The sequence below is a fragment of the Camelus bactrianus genome, chromosome 23, assembly GCF_048773025.1.
Source record: "Camelus bactrianus isolate YW-2024 breed Bactrian camel chromosome 23, ASM4877302v1, whole genome shotgun sequence".
NCBI classification, from domain to species: domain Eukaryota; kingdom Metazoa; phylum Chordata; class Mammalia; order Artiodactyla; family Camelidae; genus Camelus; species Camelus bactrianus.
In genome coordinates, this window is record NC_133561.1 from 26,536,643 (window position 1) to 26,557,930 (window position 21,288).

The 21,288-nt window shown below is 37.8% G+C and overlaps 1 protein-coding gene across 5 annotated transcripts in view; it reads right to left on the bottom strand.

Moving 5' to 3' along the window:
• The window catches only part of RCOR3 (REST corepressor 3), a 50,035-nt gene extending 34,773 nt beyond the window's left edge, over positions 1-15,262 (bottom strand). The window contains exons 1-5 of one of the 5 annotated variants that reach the window (XM_074351864.1): positions 13,090-15,262; positions 12,642-12,698; positions 4,837-4,914; positions 2,178-2,230; positions 227-388 (exon numbers count right to left, since the gene is read on the bottom strand). In XM_074351864.1, the coding sequence (XP_074207965.1) occupies positions 227-388; positions 2,178-2,230; positions 4,837-4,914; positions 12,642-12,698; positions 13,090-13,258 (519 nt within the window). In that variant the 5' untranslated portion in view covers positions 13,259-15,262. Of the gene's footprint in view, positions 1-226; positions 389-2,177; positions 2,231-4,284; positions 4,636-4,836; positions 4,915-12,641; positions 12,700-13,089 lie in introns of those variants that run through there. The other 4 variants (XM_074351865.1, XM_074351861.1, XM_074351863.1 and 1 more) reach the window with 4 other exon arrangements.
• Positions 15,263-21,288: the final 6,026 nt, after the last annotated feature.

The window sequence follows — 21,288 nt, forward strand, 5'->3', positions numbered from 1 at the left end:
ACATGTATTTAAATCTAAAAGATAATACATTACAATGACACATAACTGTCATGCATTAGGGTAACTGCAGAAAATAAGACTGCATGCAAATATACCTATTTCAAAATATTTTTAAAAATTAAAATTAGATTGGAAAACTTTTTTGTATTTAATAAGTAGGAAGTGTTTAACAATAGAATAAGGTATCATTCAGGTATGAATCACAGTAAGGGCAAAATTACCATACCATTTGCTGAATCCTGTGAAAGCTCTTCCCATGAAAACTAAAGGCTTGTTCAAATAGGACTTTATCTTCCACTGTCCACTCATCCGGAAAGGGAGTGAAATTAGGGAGATCAGCAAGGGACTTCTCAATGTTATGTTTATGCCAGAACAACATGCCAAGTGCCTTTGAAGAGAAATCATTCCCTTTTGGTTTTAATGGACTCATGTTCCATCACACTTAAGAGAGTTAAACACAAATTAGGTTAAATGTTAAGCCTATGACTTCAACTGAAGATTCACTCACAGTTTGGGGCTTTTAATTAGGGGTGCCCAAGTAGTAGACCTCATTTATTTATTTCTTTTAAATCAGGGCCTCAGAACAGTAAATGTTCTTACATACCAAATTTGCTGTAGAATCTAGGAAAAAGTGAGCTGAAGAGAGTGACTATAATTACTAAAGCAGGTTTGTTGGCTCATATCAAGATTTTCATTCACATTTATTCATTTGTCAATATGTAGAGAAAAAAATATGCTAAAAGGAAAAATAACCTGTAAGTCAATACTTGAATGAAATCATCAATTATAACATAAAACTAAGAGTGCCCAGTTAAGACTCAGAAGAGAAATATTTATGTTTTAACCTATTAGAAGTGTACCATGGGCTAAACACCTCCAAAGAGTAGGAGCACCTCAACGGCAACTTTAACAATACTTTACCACATATATTTTTTATTCTTCCTTATTATTATAATGTACACAAATAATTATTATGAGGCATATTAATGACTTTATTACTAAACTACAGGAAAGCCTGAAATAGATCATTTCTAACAATTCAACAACTTTCCTTTCTGTTGTAAGTGGTAGGCCTTTATTATAAAGTACTGAGTATCATTTAGGGGATAAAGATTTATTTTTTAAGAAGAGATAATAGCAACTTTTTAAATAGTGAGTTTTAATATCTGTACTTTGGTAATACTTCTTTAAGATGAACATGAAAATGAACATATGTACAGTCACATTTTAAAGAATCAACCTTCTCAAAAAATATTAAAAAGAAAGTCAAGGCTTAAAAACAAATACATAATCAAAATCTTTAAAATCCACACAAAAGTTTAGATAAACATCTCAAAACATTTAGATAAACACCAAAACACTTAGGTAAACATCTCAATTTCACAGAAATGATTTTCTATTATTTAACCATGTTATTAACTAAAGTTAGCTCTTAATAATCCCAGTTACAGAAAATTCACTTATTTTACTGTTAATGATGATAAAGGTTGATCTTATGCTTAGTTGAAATGAAATTTAAGAATCTCTATTTCATTTTCATTTTTCCATGTTGTCCATTCCCTTATTACTAGGGATAATGAACAACAGGCCATATATATCTCCTTTTAAAGTTATCTGATGGGGGAGTGGGGTATAGCTCAGTGGTAGAGCACATGCTTAGCATGCACAAGGTCCTGGGTTCAAAACCTTGCACCACCATTAAAAAAAAAATTTTTTTTAACTAAATAAATAAAATCAGGTTATCTAATTTTTTTTTTTTAAAAAAGCCCTTTGTGAATTATCCTTCAAAATTTTAAATCTTAAATAATTCTTTAAATAAAAAGTTTAATTCTTAGGTCTTTTAGATTAAAAAGTCAAAGAGAATACTGTACTCAAAAAATTTTTCCCTTTTTGGTAAGCATTTGCTAGAGTAATCCTGAAGGCTTTCAGGTACTTTAAGAACTAAAAACAGGTAAGAAACAGGTATTGAGAGATAAATGTTCAAGCCCATAAGATAAATAATGTTTATAAAAGCGAAATCCTTAATGTTGAAAGGTCAGACTTTGCTAGAACTTTTGAGGTATCTATAAAGTTGGTTGAAATTATGCACTTTCTTAGGACAGAATCTATCATGAGATGTTCTTTGGATTTGATAAATACTGAAGCAAACCTTAATATTAAAATGTTTCTCTACATACCTGTTCCACATTGTAGCCATGTTTTTCCTTTGCAATTGCAATATATTCATCCACTGTAATGAAACAATGTTATAAAATTAATTATTCTCATTTACTTCATTTTCCCAGTTGTACTTTTTTTTTAACAAAGCAAAATTAAAAAAAAAATTATATTCTGGGGGTAAAAAAATAGCCAAAGTCATTTTGTTATAAAAAAGACTTTCACTTCTCTGAATAGGATCAGAAGCTCACTTGGGTTTAAAATTTTACTTAGTATGATTTCTTTCTATGACCATACAGCATATACTTATTAAATTCAGTGACATTACTATAATTATTTTTGTCTACAAAAAAAAGACTAATCTGTGGGTAGCTAAAAGAACCTAATTACAGTGTAAAACATTAGATAATCTCTTGATTTTTCTGTTGCCGTCTTTATTTGAAGAGACTTAGCTATTTAAGACCCCATCTCATGTTTAGTTTTTCCAAAGCTGTTACCTTCCCATTTCTGATTACTATGAAAAGGATGGTTTATGTAGTTTTGCCAGCTATACATAATAACAATTTAAATATCCTTCAGTACCCCTAAAATTTTCTTCAGCTCCTCCCACTAGCTATATAAAAGGTGTCTGAATATTTCATTTTCATTCATCCACAATTACTGGAATCAAGCCAATAGAATCATTCAGGTAAGCACAGCTTCAATGATGATATATATATACTGTCTATTTCATAGCCTCATTGCCAAGAAGTCTGCCATTTCACATTCAGCAGGACTCAGTTTTATGTGGAGTCCTTCTTGATCCTATATAATACATATACATATATATGAATTCTGTATGCACACTTTTGAGAAGCAGTGGTTGAGAATTCTGATCCTAGAACAGCTAGTCTACCTGGACTTGGTTCTTAGCCTTGTCACCTGTTTTTGGACTTTAGGCAATTAACTTGACTTTTTTGTACTTTACTTTTGTTACCCTAAATGGTGATAAAAATAGTACCTTCCTCTTAGGAGTAAGTGAGCTAATATACGTAAAGTGCTTGAAAGAGCACCTGGTATATTTTAAGTACTTTATAAGAGCTTGCTATTATTAATGGTCAGTACAGCACAGTTTAACATATCAGTAAGCTATTATAGTAACAATGCTGTTAGAATAGCAACTAACTTTTATTGACGTTATTATATCTCCCTAAGACTATAAGCTTTTGATGAAGAAAATCCAAATATTATATTTTGCTTAGAATCCACAGTTCTTAAAGGACACATCTAAATACATGCTGATTAACAAAAATGCCTTACAGTCCTATAAATAGAAGACTAAACAATACCAATTAACCAGCAGTTCTCAACTTTGGCTATGCATTAGAATTAGTAGGGGAGCTTTAAAAAGTAAGTCCTGGCTCCACCCTTGAAGATTCTGATTTAATTGGTTTGAGGTAAAAACCAGACATCAATACTGTTTTTTAAAAGCTCCCCCAAGTGTTTCCAAAGCACAGTCAGGGCTGAAAACCACTGCTCTAGACCTTCAGTTAGATAGTCCAAATGGACACACCACTACTTGGACACACTGGCTTTTTAAATTTTGTTCCACTCTGCTAAGAAATATACCATTGTATAAAAACAGTGCTAAAACAGAAAAAATTAATGATATATTGATGTTCAGTTTGTGAATGAAAACCTCTGCCTGTAATGAGACTGAACCAAAAAACCTGATAGTCTCATTCAGGTTTCTCAGCACACAAAATGTACAATTTTGTGTCTTCTGTTAAGAATACCTCAAAGGCATATAATTCCTAGTTTACCAGCTAGACCTTCTGCTGATATTCTAAAGCTCTTAAATAGGAAGAATTATCAGGTATGCAGAATAATACTCAGTTTCCAGTTTTTAGTTATCTTACTGCATCAATAAGTAAGACTAGACTTACAGTGCACATGATATATAGGACACCATTAATTTTCAAGGGACTAAATAAACCATCATGGGACATCTTTAAGACTTAGCAAATATTTTGAAAAGACAAGTTTACTTTACAGCAGCTAGAATAGCTATTGAGTGGTTTTTGTTTGTTTGTTTTAAATAAATTAAATGATAACTGAATGGAGGGGTGGGGATCTTAGTTTTGTTACCTGCACGTTTCCTATATCTGATGTGCCGCAAAGGATCAGGTCCGCTACATCACATTGAAGTCTAAAGCCACACCATGATTCAAGAAGTGCATGGTCAATGATCCAGAAGGTCTCCGTCCAGAAATGGAGAGCACAAAGATGACCTGATTGATGGCTGCTGAAGTCAGTTCTTTCCCCTTTCCTCTTTAAAATGGTAATGATAGTGTGCTCTTGGAAGTTTGAAGGCATTTCTTTACAGCTTCATATACTGAGGAAAAGCCTGTGCAGATGTCTACATAGTAACTCCCTCCCCTGCTTGAGGATTTAAGCAGCAATGCCATCAGATCCTAGGTTTTTTCAGTCTTCCTGGGCCTGACACAAATTGGAATGATCAACCCACTATCTTTCAAAAGGAAAAACATTCTAACATAACAAGCTCCATCAGAAAACAAAACAAAACAAAGACAAACCGATTTCTTATAAGAATCTAAGAGACCCAAAAACAAATACAAGTTGCATTTTGAATTGGTTGAGATTGCTATTGACATAAACATTCCATTTCAGAAAACTTACATTTGGCATCTGGGATACTGTGATATGGAGACCATACAAGCATTCCTCCATTGTCTTTATCTGTGTATTTCGTAGCACCTGGGGAAAAAATTAATTATTTTGAATATGATAAATTTTAGTTACATTCAAAATAAGTATAAACAAAGTAAGCTTTATTTCTTCTTTAGTACAGTACCTGCAAAAAGACAAAGAAAGTACAGGACAACAAAGAGAAGGAAAATAGATTTACATTAAATATAGTAAATATAATATTTACAGAAAGGAAGGAAATTTCACAAACACTGAAGCTTACCCTCTTTAAATTAAAAAGAAAGTCTTCATTAAGTATATTTTATATCCCTACTTCTTGACAGGTAATATATCTAATTTAACCCTTTATACATTACTTAAGAGTCTCGAAAAACTCTGACTTTAAAACTAGAGTGAACATCTCAGATGGCGAGTAAATTCTGTTTTGCCCCATATCTACGTGGGCCAAGATTACTATAATTTTTAAATACTTGCATCTGCTTTTTATGGTTTTTATTTAATCTTATTCCTTCTAGGAGTCAGCCAACTATTTCTTTTTAATTTCATTTATCCCATCTTATATTTATAAAAGTCTGTACTGTGTAAGAGGAAAACAAAGTCAAAAATGTAAAAGTTAATAATGCTATTTCTTCTTGATGTAATCTGAGAGTCTATCTCTAATCTAGAAGCATACTATTGCTGCTTCTGATTTATTTCTAATCTGTTATAATCTAAAAAGTCAGAAAAAAATCAAGCTCTCTTGAAACTGCATATAAATTAAGAACAGACAGAATGAAAGGCCTGACACAGCTATCCCAGAGCCGAGCACATGCCGGCGTGTTCTGTCTTTTAATTACTTGGTGGTCTTTTTCTGGCTTCTTCCTAGTTCCTAGGTGCATTCAAGTTAATTAAAACTATGAGCTGTTGATGGCCACCACCAATTAATGGATAGAATTCCAAAATTATTCACAGAAAACATCAATAAAATTCTAAGGTTAAACTAATCACTTATAAAGTTATAAGATATTCAGAATAAAGAACATTCATTTCCAAGGGTAAAAGAAACTACTACTCTCACTCTGGAGATGTTATCTATCAAGCAATAATTCAGTATCATTCAGCAGTTTTTATTTTTGAAGAATCATCACATATCACTATTACATACTCAAACAACAAATTTTAGTTAGAGAATAATATATTGTTAGTAAGATATGAGGCTAAAATTGTTACATTACGTATGTTTTACTATAAAGAAACATTAGGAGTGGAAAAAAATGAAAAAATATTATGAAAGTATTAGAAAAAGCATAGTTACAAAATAAACCTCAAACCAAAATTTATCACATTGTGTCATAAATATCGTAAATAAGAGGATGAAGATAGGAGCTGAGAATTTAATAAATGCAAGTTAGGAGTACATTATCTAAAATTTACATTCAATGAAAATAAATTTCAAGCTGTCTTTAAAAACTTCAATATTAAGATATATATTTAATTTTTAACCACAAAAGCAAAAAGCTAAACCACTCAGTGGAAATAAAACAGACACCCTCTCTACGCTGGTCAGAAGCCTTTATTTAATCAATAAAATCTATTGCTATTTCTGGTGAGTATCCTAAATTTCAGTCCTTTAACATGGGACTAATTCTTTTCCACAATGGACTGTGACAATAAGATAATTTAAATACTACTTAATAGGACATGAAATGCAACAAAGAAAGGTTTCCATTAAGTCTCAAATCATAATAGCACATCATGCTTAATATTTAAACATATTTCCTTGCATCTGATTCTTGTATTACAGAAAGTATGAATTAAAATATTTTCATTAAAGGTCTATTTTTCTGTATTCTTCCTCATGAAGAATAAGTTACGTTTCCCTCAAAATTCTTAGCACTGTAATTAAGGGCCCAATCTTCTGACAGAAAGTGGCATCCAAACTGTGGGGACTAACAGTTCTTCTAATATGGTTTTGAGTGTGTGTGGGGGGGGGGGTGTGCATGTGTGTGTGTAGAATAATTGTGTCTGGTAGCAGAGAATGCCTAATTAGGCATTTCACAATGTTCTTTCCCTAACTCTTGAAGTGGACTCCATTATTTTCAACTATATGTGTGTCCAACTAGGCCCAAGAAATAAGTCATGTTCACAGGAAATGAGAGATATTTTATAAAATGATTAAGAGTGCACCCATTAGAGAGCCAGACTCCAGGTCTGAATCCCAGTTCTGCCACTTAACTAGCTTTGTCACACTGGGCAAACTTAATCTGTCTATGCCTCAGTTTAACTCATTTAAAAATAGAGATAATGAGAGTACCTACTTCACAGAGTTGTTCAAAAACTAAGTGAATTAATATATGTAAAGCACTTAGCATATGGTAAGCATTATATAAGACTTAATATTACTATCATGTGCTTACTGAAGACAGTTCTCTTAAGTTTCCTTTTTTCTCTACACTGAAATAGCTGCTTCTCACCTCATCAATCAAATAAAACATAAATGAATAAAATCTCATAGGCTCAAAATCAAACAGCTGATAACCTCTTTTACAAACCCCTTGAAAACCAGTCTGAATAGTTCAAATGACCTTTTTGTTTTACTGACAACTCAGACCTGATTCCTCTCCTACAAAAAAACAGGAAAAAGTAACTTGCATTATTAAAAACAATTTACCCCTCAGGACGATTTGCACTCAGTAAAGCTTCACCCTCTCCATTATAAAAGTTGAAATAAACCAAAATATTTAAAGGATATAAACACAATATTTATTTTGCTTTTATCTGTAACAATACTTAAAATTATGCCTCAAAACTGTGTGATACTCAGAAATAACACTGAGAATCAAATACCTGACAAAGCAACAAAATAACCAAGGCCTTAGAAGTAGCCTATCTTCTGAATGGATTAAAAAACAAACTAGCAAACCAAAAGCTAGATGGCAAGCTACCACAATTTTAAAAGACTACAGTACCATGAGTTATGAAAACAAGTTATTGAACAGTTTGTTAAAGTACTAAATGAAACACTTACAAGTTTGATGCTTCTGAAATGTTTTAGATCTCCTTAACTGTAGTTAGTAAAGTACATTTATGAGACCAACTGTTGGGAAAACCAACACAAGAAAACCAAAGTATAATTTTGATTAGCATTTCTATACCAATAGCAAATTTCAAAGGAAGTACAAAAATATAAATATTCTATTTAAGATTTCCTTTAAGACATTTAAAAAAGAATTTTGATGGAAATCATGGAACAAATACTCTATATAAAGAACTTAAATATTGAGAATAGTAAGATACTCCAAATATACTTTTTTAATTCTACTATCTATAAACTAGGCTCTGAATTATATACTTAATTGATCAATTTCAAACTGAGATAAAGACTTTCCAAGGAGTACATGTGCAAGGAGTAAGTTTAATGGGAATCAATCTTCAGACTTCAACTTCCTTAGGTTTTCTTTCCAACACAATCTGCCTGAGAACTCACCTGCAGTCTAAGCTACATGCTTATTCTACTTCTGACCTTCACAAATGCCCTTCCCTCACTTAAAAAAAGGGCAGATTCCTCACCCATCCCAAATTTTACAAGAGTACATTGCCTAATATTTTAAATCTCTATGGTGCCAAAAACAGGTATCAGCAAAGCTCTCCCCTCCCCTACTCAAGGCACTGTGACTATTACAATTTTAATCAATGATGCATTAGTTCTAATAACTCAAGTCAGAAGAGATTTAACACTTAGAACCTTATGTTCACAAGAATACATACTATAGTGGTAGAGAATCTGGATAGGTGATCAATACAGCATTTTCAAGCACAAAAATGTAGTATAAAATTCTGTGGGGAAAATGCATGGAAATGATTTCAAAAACAGGAACAATGTTAGGACTGTTCATATATTTTATAAAATGGATGCTATCACATTACCACAGTATTTATATTTAATTGGATGTATTTAAAATAAAGACATAACAACTTTATTTCAAAGTGTTAATATTTTCAATACACCAGAGATTACATTTTTCAACTAACAAACTCAGTGACAAATAATAGATGTCAACTTAAAAATATATGAGAATTTGTTTTTTCAAAATTCTTTTACAAATATGCAAGCAAAGTATTTTGAAGACAACTGCTCTGTACACATTCGTTTTCACTTAATCTTGTGGTATGATTAATAGTATTTCCCTTCTACAAACAAGGAAACTAAGGCCTGGATACACGAGTTATCCAGTACATCCAAGGTCACGCTGCTGTATTAGCTAAAAGGCATATGATAAGAAGTAAGACTCTTAATCACCACTGAGAACTGCTCCTCATGATGTAAGCATAGTCAGTAGGCATTAAATAAAAGTTGGGAAGGCCTAGCAAAGAATCAAAAGAAAAAGAGGTACCTGAAAAATAATCAGAAATCCACTTAGTAAAATTTAAAGAACGGATTCCTAGCAATGGTCTGTTAATAACACAAACTGTTCCTTAATTGCCTAACTTTAGTAATTCCAATTTAAATGTCAATTCTTTTCATATTTTCTAACATACTCATTTTAATAATTCTTTGTGTGCTTAATTTCTATTATCATCACTATTATCTCCTGCAATAAAAATCTCCACAAAAAAATCCTCTTTCAATTTTCTTACATTCTGATAATAATCTTGACACCTAAAGAATTTTTCTTCCAAATGACTTGGATGGCTGTGGGTGAACAGAGTGGTTTATGAGACTAAAGATAATAGTATGAAAAAGAGAAAAGGAGAGGAGCTGATCATTTCTCAATTTCTACCATTAATTAATAATTAACATCTTTTCCTTTTTCATTTGTTCCAAAGAAATATGTTTAAGTTCTCACCCAATGATACAGAACTGATGTGGAGTAAAAACTTCACACAACAGTACCACACTTAGGACAATATAGAGCAGTGGTACTATGTTGAATGGCATAGAGGGTCAAAATTTCCCTGTAAAAAGTGTCTAATAATTAATACTCTACATTTGCTTGACAAAATTTGCCTATAACAGCTATGGAAAAGCCCACCTAAATTTAAATGGTAACTGGTTTTAGTTGTGTCTTTGGGTTCAATATTCTGCAGACTGAGAAAATGAATACAGGCATACCTCATCTTATTGTGCTTCACAGATACTGTGTTTTTTTACAAACTGAAGGTTTGTGGCAAGCCTGTGTTGATCAAGCCTATCAGCACCATTTTTCCAATAGCACTTGGTCATTTCGTGTGTGTGTGTCACATTTTGGTTCAGTCTCGCAATATTAGAAACTTTTTCATTATTATATTGTTACAGTGATCTGTGATCTTGAATGTTACTGTTGCAAAAAGACTACAACTCTCTGGAGGGCCAAATGATAGTTAGCATTTTTTAACAATAAAGTATTTTTTTAATTAAGGTATTTACTTTGTTTTTTTAGACCTCATGCTATTGAATGCTTTTATACACACTGGGAAAACAAAAAAAACTCAAGTAACTTGCTCTATTGTGGTATCTGCTTTATTGCAGTGGTCTGAAACCAAACCTGCAATTATCTCTTAAGTATGCTTGTAGATGAATTTAATGAATATGACATTTGTCCTTATTCTAATAAAAAGCATCAAGTATAGTCTGAGTAAATAAATAAGAAATATAACTAATATTTCAGTGATTTTTTTCCCTCAAATATTCTACTTAGGCAAAATATGCAAAATATGATGATCAAGTAAATTCGATAATCCAAATAGTAGCCATGTGAAACCACCTAAAAAGTATTTTGCACTTTCAATGAATCATTTTTCAAACTTTGAAATTTGTTCTAGTATTTGTTTGAAATTTGCTCCAAAAACTGCTAAAGTGATCAGGCCATAGCATGCATAAATTTGTTGCAGCATGATGAAGTCTGGCTCTTAAACACAAGAGCCCTAATCAACTTGTGTATAGTTGTCTATGAAATATAAAGCTACCTAATGGGGCAAAAAGATAAGTATGCTTATTATGCTACCAAGTTCTAATTTGGAAATAAGTGTATTGATTCCTGAAAAAGGAGTATACCAATGAAAGCCCCAAATCAGAAAGGTATAAACGTATGCAGAATCACTCTTTACAACTATGAAATTTAATCTTCACTGAGTAACTGCTATTTATTTGCCCAATTCATACAGTCTTGGCAAGAATTGCACGAAGTAGCAATTTATTTTCATTTTACAGCTAGGGAAACTGAGGCTCGGGGAGGGCCTCAGTTGACTTGCTCAAGGCACAAAAATAACAGCTGAGAGATTAATTCAGTCTATCTTAAGCCAAAGCAAGTTCTTTCCAAATGTCAAGCTAAAACCTGAGGCAGTACAGTAATGTGAAAGTGCCATTCACCTACTAGCTACATTAATACAGAAAACTAGTTTTGCAACATTTAAAATTATTTGAAGCCCTTCAGTACACACTGATAGCTTTTGAATAAAGTGTATTTACAGCTATGTAATTTAGAAGGCAGCTCAGATCTAGTGAGTACTCTTGTATCATCGTTTTCACCTCCTGCAAAATGGCCTGCACTGACAATCCTTTTAATACTCATTATTTCACCCTCTCCCTTGAGGCAAGAGAAGCTGCCTAAACCCTAGAAATCTTTTAATGGTTGGTAAATATCATTTTGCATTGCAGTAATGGGCAAGGGAGGAATGAAAATACCCACTGATACTCTATAATCAAATAAACTTGCTATTCCCCCCCCCCCAAAATACAAGCAAGCCTTATTAATATCTTATACAGAATTCAACAGTCCGACACAGACACAACATTATTATGAGCGGGCAATGGGCAAAAAACTGACCAAGTGCAAGAAAGAGGTGTGGGGAAAAAGCCCCTTCAAAGTCTGCCCAAAGCCTGAACCGAAGAGGGTCTGGGGTGGGGTGGGGAGACGGAAACACGCTCCACTCGGAGAGGCTCCAACAAGGGCGCCTCCATATGCGGAACTCTCGCCCAATCCCCGTCCAGGCTGAAATCCCGTGACCACCAGGGAGCCTGTTTGGAGAAAAGTAGACAGGGAGCCCGCAAGCTGGGTTGGCAGAGGACGCTGGAACCTGGCTGCTCGGGGAGAAAATGTCTCCTTGGCAGCTGCAGTCACTGTCCTGTGGTCTGACTTCCCAGGGCTGGCTCTGGAGCGAGGTGTGCCTCTGGCTTCTCCCCCACCCCCTTCCCCCAATCCCTTTCGCTCCGCGGCTCCTACACTCCGCAAAGCTGTCGCGACCAAAGCTACACCACCTAGCCAAAAAGAAAGAAAGAAGAAAATCCCGTGTGCGCGCGGGTCGGGCAGGGCTCGCCCTCGGCTTCGGCCGGTGATAGCAGCCCGGGGATCCGCCGCCCTTGCGGAGCGCGGCCCTCCGCTCCCGGGCGCCGGTGGTGTGGCAATTGACATTTGCATGGTTCTTCCACATACAGCCCGCACACCCTCTCCTCCAGCTCTCGGCCCCGCAGCCGCTCCACCCCTGGCCTCCGACCCCCGAATCCCCCAAGGGCCATCTTCCTCTGTTTAGCCCGAGCTCAAGGGACAGAAAGGTGATGCCACCAGCGGGCAAGTGGCCTCCGAAGGAACCATGTTAACCTTGCAATGAACACATCTGCCCACACGCCCTGTGTCACAGCCCTGCCAAGCGTGACAGCCTCCCCGCCAGAGATGCCTGCCCATCCCAGCCCCGCATCTCCTCCCAACCGCACACCCGGACCCCAACCCCGCCCGCCCGCCCTCTACCCTTTCCACCCTAAATTAGCAATCCCAGGAAAGGGGAGACAGGATTTTGCTTAATTAAGCAAACAGATCTACCTGGATCAAATTCAGGGATCCGAGCTTGGTATTCAGCTCCGACTCTCATCCCAACATCTGCAAAGCAATGCCAAAAAAGAAAAAAGAGGGTGGAAAAGAAAAAGAAAAGAAAGAGGAAAAAGAAAAAGGAAGAGACACTTAATAAAATATAAAATTTGCTGGAGGGAGGAAAGAAGCGGCGGGTGGATGGGAAGATATTAACTCCGGGCACTCCGGGAGATGGCAGCGATGGGGGCGGGGAGCGGGGGGGGGGGCGAGGGCGGAGGATTGGTCGAGGACGGAGGGACGGGGGTCGCGGGGGGTGCTGCTGCACTGCACCGGGAGTTCGAGCTACCGCAGCGCCCGGGCTCCGAGGGGAGGGAGGGCGGGAGCACGGCGAGGGGAGGGGGCTGGGGGAGGGGAAGAGGGAGGGGGGCAGGCGGGCTGGCGGGGAGGAGTTCGAGGCTACCACCGTGCTCGTCGTCGCTGCTGCAGCCGCTCTCGGGCTCCGAGAAGTGCAGCCCGCCGTTGGTGGACGAGGCGCCGCTGCCACCGCCGCCCGCCGGGCTCTTGGCGCTGCCGCTGGCCGATCGGTTCTTCCCCAGTAACTCGGGCCCTTTCTCCATCATGCCGGGCATGGTAGAAGAGGGGAGGGGGAAAGGTGAGGGGAGAGGTAGGCGTCAGGGTGAAGGGGGAGATGGCTTACGAGTGCGGGCGGGAGGGAAAGGAGGAGGAGTAGGAGACGGCGGTGGCGGCGGCGGAGGAGGAGGAGGAGGGCGTTAATATGGAGCCGCCATAACCGCCCCGGTCCGGCAGTAGCGCAGTCGCCTCACAACAACCCGCCCCGGCCCCGCCTCTCTCCCCTCCTCCTCCGCCGGCCGCCCGCCCCGCGCAGTCCCCGGCGCCCCTCTCGGCCGCGCCGCGCTCTACGCCGCCGCCGGTATCACTCCGCCCCGCAGGGAGGTTCCGGCCGCCGGCGGGGGAGGGCAAGGGGGCGCCGGAGAAGAGGGGGAGGGGCGGGGAAGCCCCGCTTGCCGACGGACCGGGCAACCCCAGCCCTGCGCTCATAAAATCGCCGCAGAGGCGCGGCCGCCTCTCGGGCTTCCTTCCTAGGGGGCGCTCCTGAGCGCGGGCGGAGGCGCCCGCGAGGGAGCGGGACTCTTTGCCCTCTCAGGGCGGAAGGAACGCGGCCGGCCAGAGAAAGGCACGGAGCGACCCGAGGTGCAGGAGCCCCGGGAGCTGCCCCCCTCTTTCTGAGGGTGTTGCGCGGCCGGGAGGCCGGGCGGGTCTCGGCGGGAGCGCGGTCCTCTTCGGCTGGCTTCGGCAGGCCGGCAGCTCGCTTTCGGGGCTTCTCCGCCAGCGTCCGGCTGGGGCCGCGCACTTGCCCGCCGTGGAGTGGGCAGAGACACAGGGCTGCTAGGCCCCGCGGACCGGAGAAGTAGGCACTGTGCTAGTCATCTGGACGCTGCAGTTTTGGTTTCTGATCTCAGAACTGGGGCCTGATTCCCTAGAGAGGCTGAGGGTGCCGAGATGACTTTCTAGTGCTGAGCACGCAGCTGTATTTTGCTAAAAGGTGTTTTGGGTTGTCTTTTTTTTTTTTTTAAACCTTCCCCCCCTTTCCCTTTTCTCACCTTTCTCTTTTCTTTTCTTTCCTGTTTTCGTCTTTGCTATTTCATTCGTTAGGGGAGTGGGTGCTGTCAGTGGTGAAATAAACTTAGGACGGGGTCCTCGCCAAATTGGCGCTTTCTCAGTCCGCGCCTACCTGTAGTCAAGGCTTGGAGCAGAGCTCCAGAGAGGGCGGAGACCCCCAACTAGAGGTGAGGCCAGAGCTGCAGTCTGGCGGGGTTTCCAGCCTGGCAGGAGATGTGCTCTGTAATGTTTTTCTGAATTGCAATAGGCAGAAGGAATAGGAACTGCATATTTCGTTCACCAGGTTTGAAGACGTCTGCTCTGTGCCAAGCTGCCTGGCATTGGGGGCTACTTTTGATTTTCCTCGGGGTTTTGTTTTTTGATTTTGCTCACCAGTGAGAAGTGAGGACTTCTCGTGAACATCCAGTATCCGGATGTACGCAGAGCGGTATTAGGGGTCCACAGTAAGGTATTCTTCAACCACTTCAAAGATTGTCCTGAAGAATTCTATTGTAGGTCAATGCAGAATGAATCAACCCAGAAATAAGCTTCTCTGGCCAGAAGAAGCCTTTACTGAAAGAAATAACATACCTATAGCAGGAATGTCTGAAGCAGGAATTGAGCCAAGAAGAGCCTGGGGAGTAAATATTTGGCAGGATCCCAGTCTAAAGGGAAAGGCCTCCTGAGCGGGTATAAAACCTCTCTGGTGCTGGTGTTGGAGTAGTTTCGTCTATCAAAGCCTGATATGATTCAAGTAAATATTGGAATCATACAACTAAACCTTTTATTCTGTTCCTTTTCTTAAATACAGCTCTGAGTATTACTTTAATTGCCATATAATTTTATACGAGGAGAGAACATCTTGGCCAAATGAATAGCCATTTCTCTTGATGGTTGACATTTTTCACTGTGAATTAATACATCAGTATTTTGAATTTTATATACAAGTTCTAATGATCATGATTCAGCATGTGTGGTCCTGTAAGGTAAAGGCTGGACCCTGAACTGAGTAAATGCACAAAGGTAAGTGTCACTCTGAGGCCACTTGGCCAGCCAGCTTTCTAACGCACCAACTTTACAATACCTTCCAGCCGCTTTTCTACAGAAAGGAATTTCTGCATGTAGATCAAGAACGAAAACATTGTGAAGATTTAGGCACTTCTGTAACTTACTTCTGTTTACTAGTACAACCCTTAAAACGAGAAGTTGCCATACTTTTCTTGAGTACAGCAAAGAAGGCAGAGCAGGGGAGACTGTATTCCACTCAGAAGAAGAAATGGTGTTGGGATATGGCATTTTAAAAAAGAAAGGAAAGCAAACGTCTGTTTTGCCCTTGAAGAAAAGGGTTCTGAAAAATAATAATAGGCCTTAAAATGGTATTCCAACAAGTAACAAGGGCAATATAGGAAAAGGCCAAGGAGAACACTTTGGGAATATCTGTAAGGGGTTACAGGAAGAAAAGAAGAAACCGGAAAAGGAAGAAAAAACTTTAGGAGAGGGTTAATAAACAATGTCCAATGATGCAGAGTCATGAGGGGTGTTTAAGGAAAGGCCTTTGGATTTCTTAAGTAGAAGGATGTTGGTTATTTTGTTTGGCTGCTTTTTTTACTATATTAAAACTTCTAAATACTATTTTTATTGTATTTTTAATTTGGAACAGACAATACATTTTCATAGTTCCAAAATTAAAAGGTATAAGAAGATATACTTCACTCTTTTACTAGACATCCCAGGGACTGTAAAAAGGCAAGGGAAAAAATGTACAAGGTTGAGAAAGAAGTATATAAATCTATTATTTGCAGAAAGAGTGATAGTCTATATATAAAATAATTTATAAATAATTAATATTAATAATAAATTTAGCAAGTTACTAGATACGGTTAGTAGGTCAATTATATTTTATATACCAGCACCAATTAGAAAGTGAATTTTTTAAGTGATATATACAAATGCACCAAAAATATTAAATACCTAGTGTATTCATTTCTTATGGCAGCTGTAATAAATTACCACAAACTCAGTAGCTTAAAACAAATTTAGTCTCTCACAGTTTTGGAGACCAAAAGTCTGAAATCAAGATGTCAGCAGGGCCATACTCCCACCAAAGGCTTTGGGGAGAGTCTGTTCCCTGTCTTTACAATTTCTGGTGTCTGCTGGGCCGTAATGCCTTCAACCTCTGCTTCCCTCTTCACATTGCTTTCTTCTCTGTCTATGTCTTGGATTTTCCTCTTGCTCTATGCAGACACTGTTCTGGCATTTAGGGACCACCTGGATAGCCCACGATTATCTCCTTGTCTCAGGATCCTTAATCACATCTGCAAAGGTTTTTCCAAATAAGGAAATATTTTATAGGTTCTGGGGGTTAGGACCTAATGTCTTTGGGGCACTATCCAGCCCATTGCACCTAGGATTAAATCTTAATGAAAGATGTGTGAGAACTCTGTATTGAAAATCATATTATTGAGAGAAATTAGGGTAGACCCAAGTAACTGGACAGATACACTATGCTCATGGATCAGAAGAGTTAATATTGTAAAAATGTCAGTTCTCCCCAAGTGATCTGTAGATTTAGTCTAATCCCTGTTAGAATCCTAGCAGATTTTGTGTGTGTGTGTGTAAATTGACAAGATGATTCTAAAATTTATATGGAAATTCAAAAGATCAAGAACAGCGAAGAATAAACTTGGAGGATTTATGATACCAGATGTTAGAAAGTAGACCAATGGAACTTAATAGTATTCTCAAACAGATGATTATGTGAACATTTTATTTATTGCAAAAGTGACACTGTAGTGATGTGGAGGGGGGAAAAAAGATATTCCAGTAAACGGTTGCTGGGTCAATTGAATATCCGTGTGGAAAACCTTGATACCTATTCATAAAAAAATGGTAAGTTCTAAATAGATTGGGGACCTAATGTAAAAGATGAAACATTACTACTTCTAGAAAATACCATAGGTTCTTTATAAATTTCAGTAGTCAAATATTTCATTAATAAGACATTAAAAGCATGAGTTATAAATGAAAATACTGAGCGTTCTGGGTACAGAAAATAGTATGGGAAATGCAGAGAATCTTGAATTATCATGTTATGTCAGGCAACTGCAAGGAAGTTTGTGTTCCTGAAATCTGAAGTGAACTCAGAATGAGGCTAGAGAGTTAGGCAAGGTCTGAATCATGTAAAGCCCTTTAATCTCAAAAGGGTTAAGCAATTTAGTCTATAGATAAATGAAAAGAATCAGAGGGTTCTAAGCAAGAGTGATTTTGGTTCAATTGATATTTAGATGGAAATTGAATTTGGCAAAGAAATCAATGAGGAAGCTGTTGCAGTCAAGAATTGATGAGGCTTAAATTATGGCAGTGGAAGCAAGAATAGAAGTGGGGACAGACATAAATATTTAGTAGGTAAAATTAGCAAATTTCGGGGATTGATTGAATATGAAAAGGAAAAGGGAAGAGAGGAGTCTAAGCTGATGCCAAGATTTTGGTCTGAGTGTCTGGATGGATGATTATGTCAATGACTGTGGTGGTGAATGCTGAAGACTTGAGAGAAAAAGAGAATAAATTCATTTCCAGATATATTGAGTCCTCAGGAGATATCCAGCATGCGGTTGGATATATAATTAAGGTCAGGACTGGAGAGAGCAGAGGAATTTGAGGTAGAACATGTAAAATGAGTAGAATAAGGAGCTGAGAATGAAAAGCAGAGGGACACCCACAATGAAAGGCCACAAAAAGGGAAAGAAATCCATAATAGAGACTGAGAACAAATAGAGCAGTAAGAAGAGAGCTAGGACAGTGTAACTTACTGATACAAAAAAAAAAAAAAGAGAGAGATATCCAAAGAGAAACAGAGTCATCAGGGCAGCTTCGGCAAGTAAGATAAGGCTTCGGCAGGTAAGACGTGAATGATCTTGGTAAGAGCAGTTTTATTGGGATGATGAGTCAAGCTGCAGTGCTTGAGAGGTGAGTCCTTTAAGGAAATGGGAACAACTCACATGAACCTACTCTGGAAAAGTTTTCATACGGATAAGAAAAGGAATAAAGAGACAACACTTAGTGTCTTAAAGCAAAGTAACTAAAGAGTTCTAGGCAAGAGTGTATATATATATATATATATGTAATATTTCACAGGTTGAAGCACCAAATGCTGTTATTTCCCCCGCTATTATCAGATGGATGTTTACAGCTGCAACTTTATGCTAAGAAAAAGAGAGAATAAGGCTATCTAGGTCTTTTATCTGTATACATAATCTACTAATACCATCATCACCTTTGGGGGTTAGGATTTTGACATGAATTTGGGGCAGGGGGCACAAACATTCAGACCATAGCAGTATGTATGTATCTCCTTTATACATACGTACTTTATACATACACACACGCACGCACGCACATACAGCTGCCTATCCATGCTCAGCATATTTCTCAGAGTACATAAAACCTGTTTACCTTGGAGGATGGGGTGTCAGACTCTGGGATGGAAGGAGGGCTTTATTTCTTGTGTTGGACTCTTTTGCCATGTGTACGCATTACTTTTTCGAGGAGATAAATGTTTAAAGAATCACTTAACAGATAAAACACAGGTAATTATGGTTTAAAAATATTAAGATAATGTAAAAATACAGTTATAGTTAATAGAAGTTGGGAAGTAGAATGCAAGAGGAAAGATGGAAAGAGAATAGGGGTGTTAATCCTCATTTTACAAAAAAAAATATTTAATCAGGGTGATGATAGTGGACTACACCTTGATTCATCCACTGCAATAGGTACACAGGAAGGGTCTCTGTAGAGGTTCTGTTTTATTCAGACCCAGGCTTATAATGATTGTCTTTATGACACTAGTTTTGCTTACAAGTTTATTGATTTGCTCTGTGGTTCTCCTTTATTTTTACTTTAAAAGTGCTTGCCTTTGAATCAGTTTAATTCCGAGACAGAGTCAGGCAGCATGGCCAGAAGACTGCCCACTGTTGAGCCGCCCATGTTGGGCCAAGTCTGGTGGGGACATTTCAGACATATTTACAACAGGGAGAAGGAGCTGTGATTTCTTTGTTTTTGTTTTGTTTTGTTTTTTAGAGCCACTGGTCCCCAAATGGGAGGTGAGGGGAATCATATAATCTTAAACTGAAAGGAACTTTAGAGTAACCCACTTTTTCTTCACCCCTGGAATATTTACCATTTCTAAAGCTAGTCTTAAAACCTCCATTTAAACAGATAAAGAGACAGATAACTGCATCACAAAGTAAATCATTTCATTTTTTTGAGATGTCTAAGTCTTAGAAAAAATAAATATATTTCTTGGTACTCAAAGTTCAACTACATATGTGAGAAACTCCAAATAATAGTGTCTTAAAATAAAAATTTATTTCTTTTTTCTTTTAATAAAATTTTATTGAGATAATTGCAGATTCACATGTATTTGTTAAATATAGTAGAAAGAGATCTCTTGTACCCTTCATCCAGTGTTTCCCAACAGTAACTCTTGCCAAATGATAGTACAGTGTCACAGTCAGGGTAATGACACTACATAACTCACTGATCTTGTTCAAAATTTCCCACTTTTACTTGTGTCCATGTGTATGTGTTTACATGTATGTATAATTATTTCTACAGTTTTATCACGTGGGAAAAATTTATTTCTTTTCATGTAAAAGATACTCAGAAGTAGGCAGTTCTGGTCTGAAACGACAACAGCCATGAAGGTGTCAACAACCCAGGCTCCTGTCCTACCCCTCCACTGTCACTTTTGCCCTTGTGATCCAAAATGGTTACTGGAATGCCAATCATCACGATCACACTCCTCATAGAGGAAGAAAGGCAGAGGGCACACACCTTCTCTTTAAGGAGATTTTCTGGAAATACTGCATACCGTTTATGCCGATATATTAATGTTCAGAACTTAGTCACATGGCCCACTAACCTCAAAGGATGCTGGGAAGTGTCAAAGTACTCTGCTAAAAATCAGGGCTCTGTAGCTAAGGATGAAGGAGGAAATGAGTACTGAAAGGCAGCTAGCAAGCTCTGGCACACTGGTCCTTTAACTGTTAGGAAACAGCAATCATGTCCCACTTCAGCTTCTTTTTCAGGATAGACATCATCATTCTCTTTGACAAGTCTTCAGTGATAATTATTTTTAGATCCTTATCCTTTTTGATTGTCTTGTTAATATGCTCTAGTTTGTACTTAAGACACTGCTCCCAACTCTCAAGATCTAATTGGTGCAGAATCAATTGGAAATATTTTGACCCCTTTTCTTTGCACCGTATTTTTATTAATCCATCCTAAAGTTAGCTTTCTCAGCAACAACTACACGTGGTTACTAAGTCTGGAACCAACCGCATTCTCCCAGCTTTTACGTTTGTTATTGTTTAGCCTGGTCTCCTCACTTAGACTCCAGGAGGTTTTTTATTTTCCTTTCCCGCCTGCCCCTCTTAGTAAATGTGTATAAACATATTGCCACTTAATTTCACCTGGCTTATTATAGCTTGTCTGAACCTTTCAAGAACTTTCTGAATTCTAATTTTTTTACTTAACATAATTATATGACTTGGCTGTGGAATTTGCACCTGTGATAAATGAAATTTCTCTTTAAGGGCAGGAAGAGTGTCAGTTTATATCCTCAGCATTGGGTATGATACCTGTGCATAGATGTTTGTTTAATGAATGAATTCTGCAGTTAGAAGTAAAGAACATTTTCTAGAAGAACTTTTTTTTTAATTCTGGGATTGTTTATGAAAAGAGACTATGAAATCTCCCTGTCTTTAAAAATAATATAGATGTTTATCTATCTGGGAGAAGTATATTTGAATGTATATACAATCTTTTTAAAGTAGGCAGGTGATTTAAAGTCTTGCTAAACTAAATCATACAACTATGATTTTGTAATGATTTATTTGGCTAAATTTTAAACAAAGAAAAAGAAAGAAAAAGACTAGACAGTGGGAAGTTTAAAGTTTACATTTTAACTGCCCCTGATACAGAGTATCCTTTATTAACTCATGCACTTCTTTCCCTGTTTCACAAATTATAGAAGAGAATT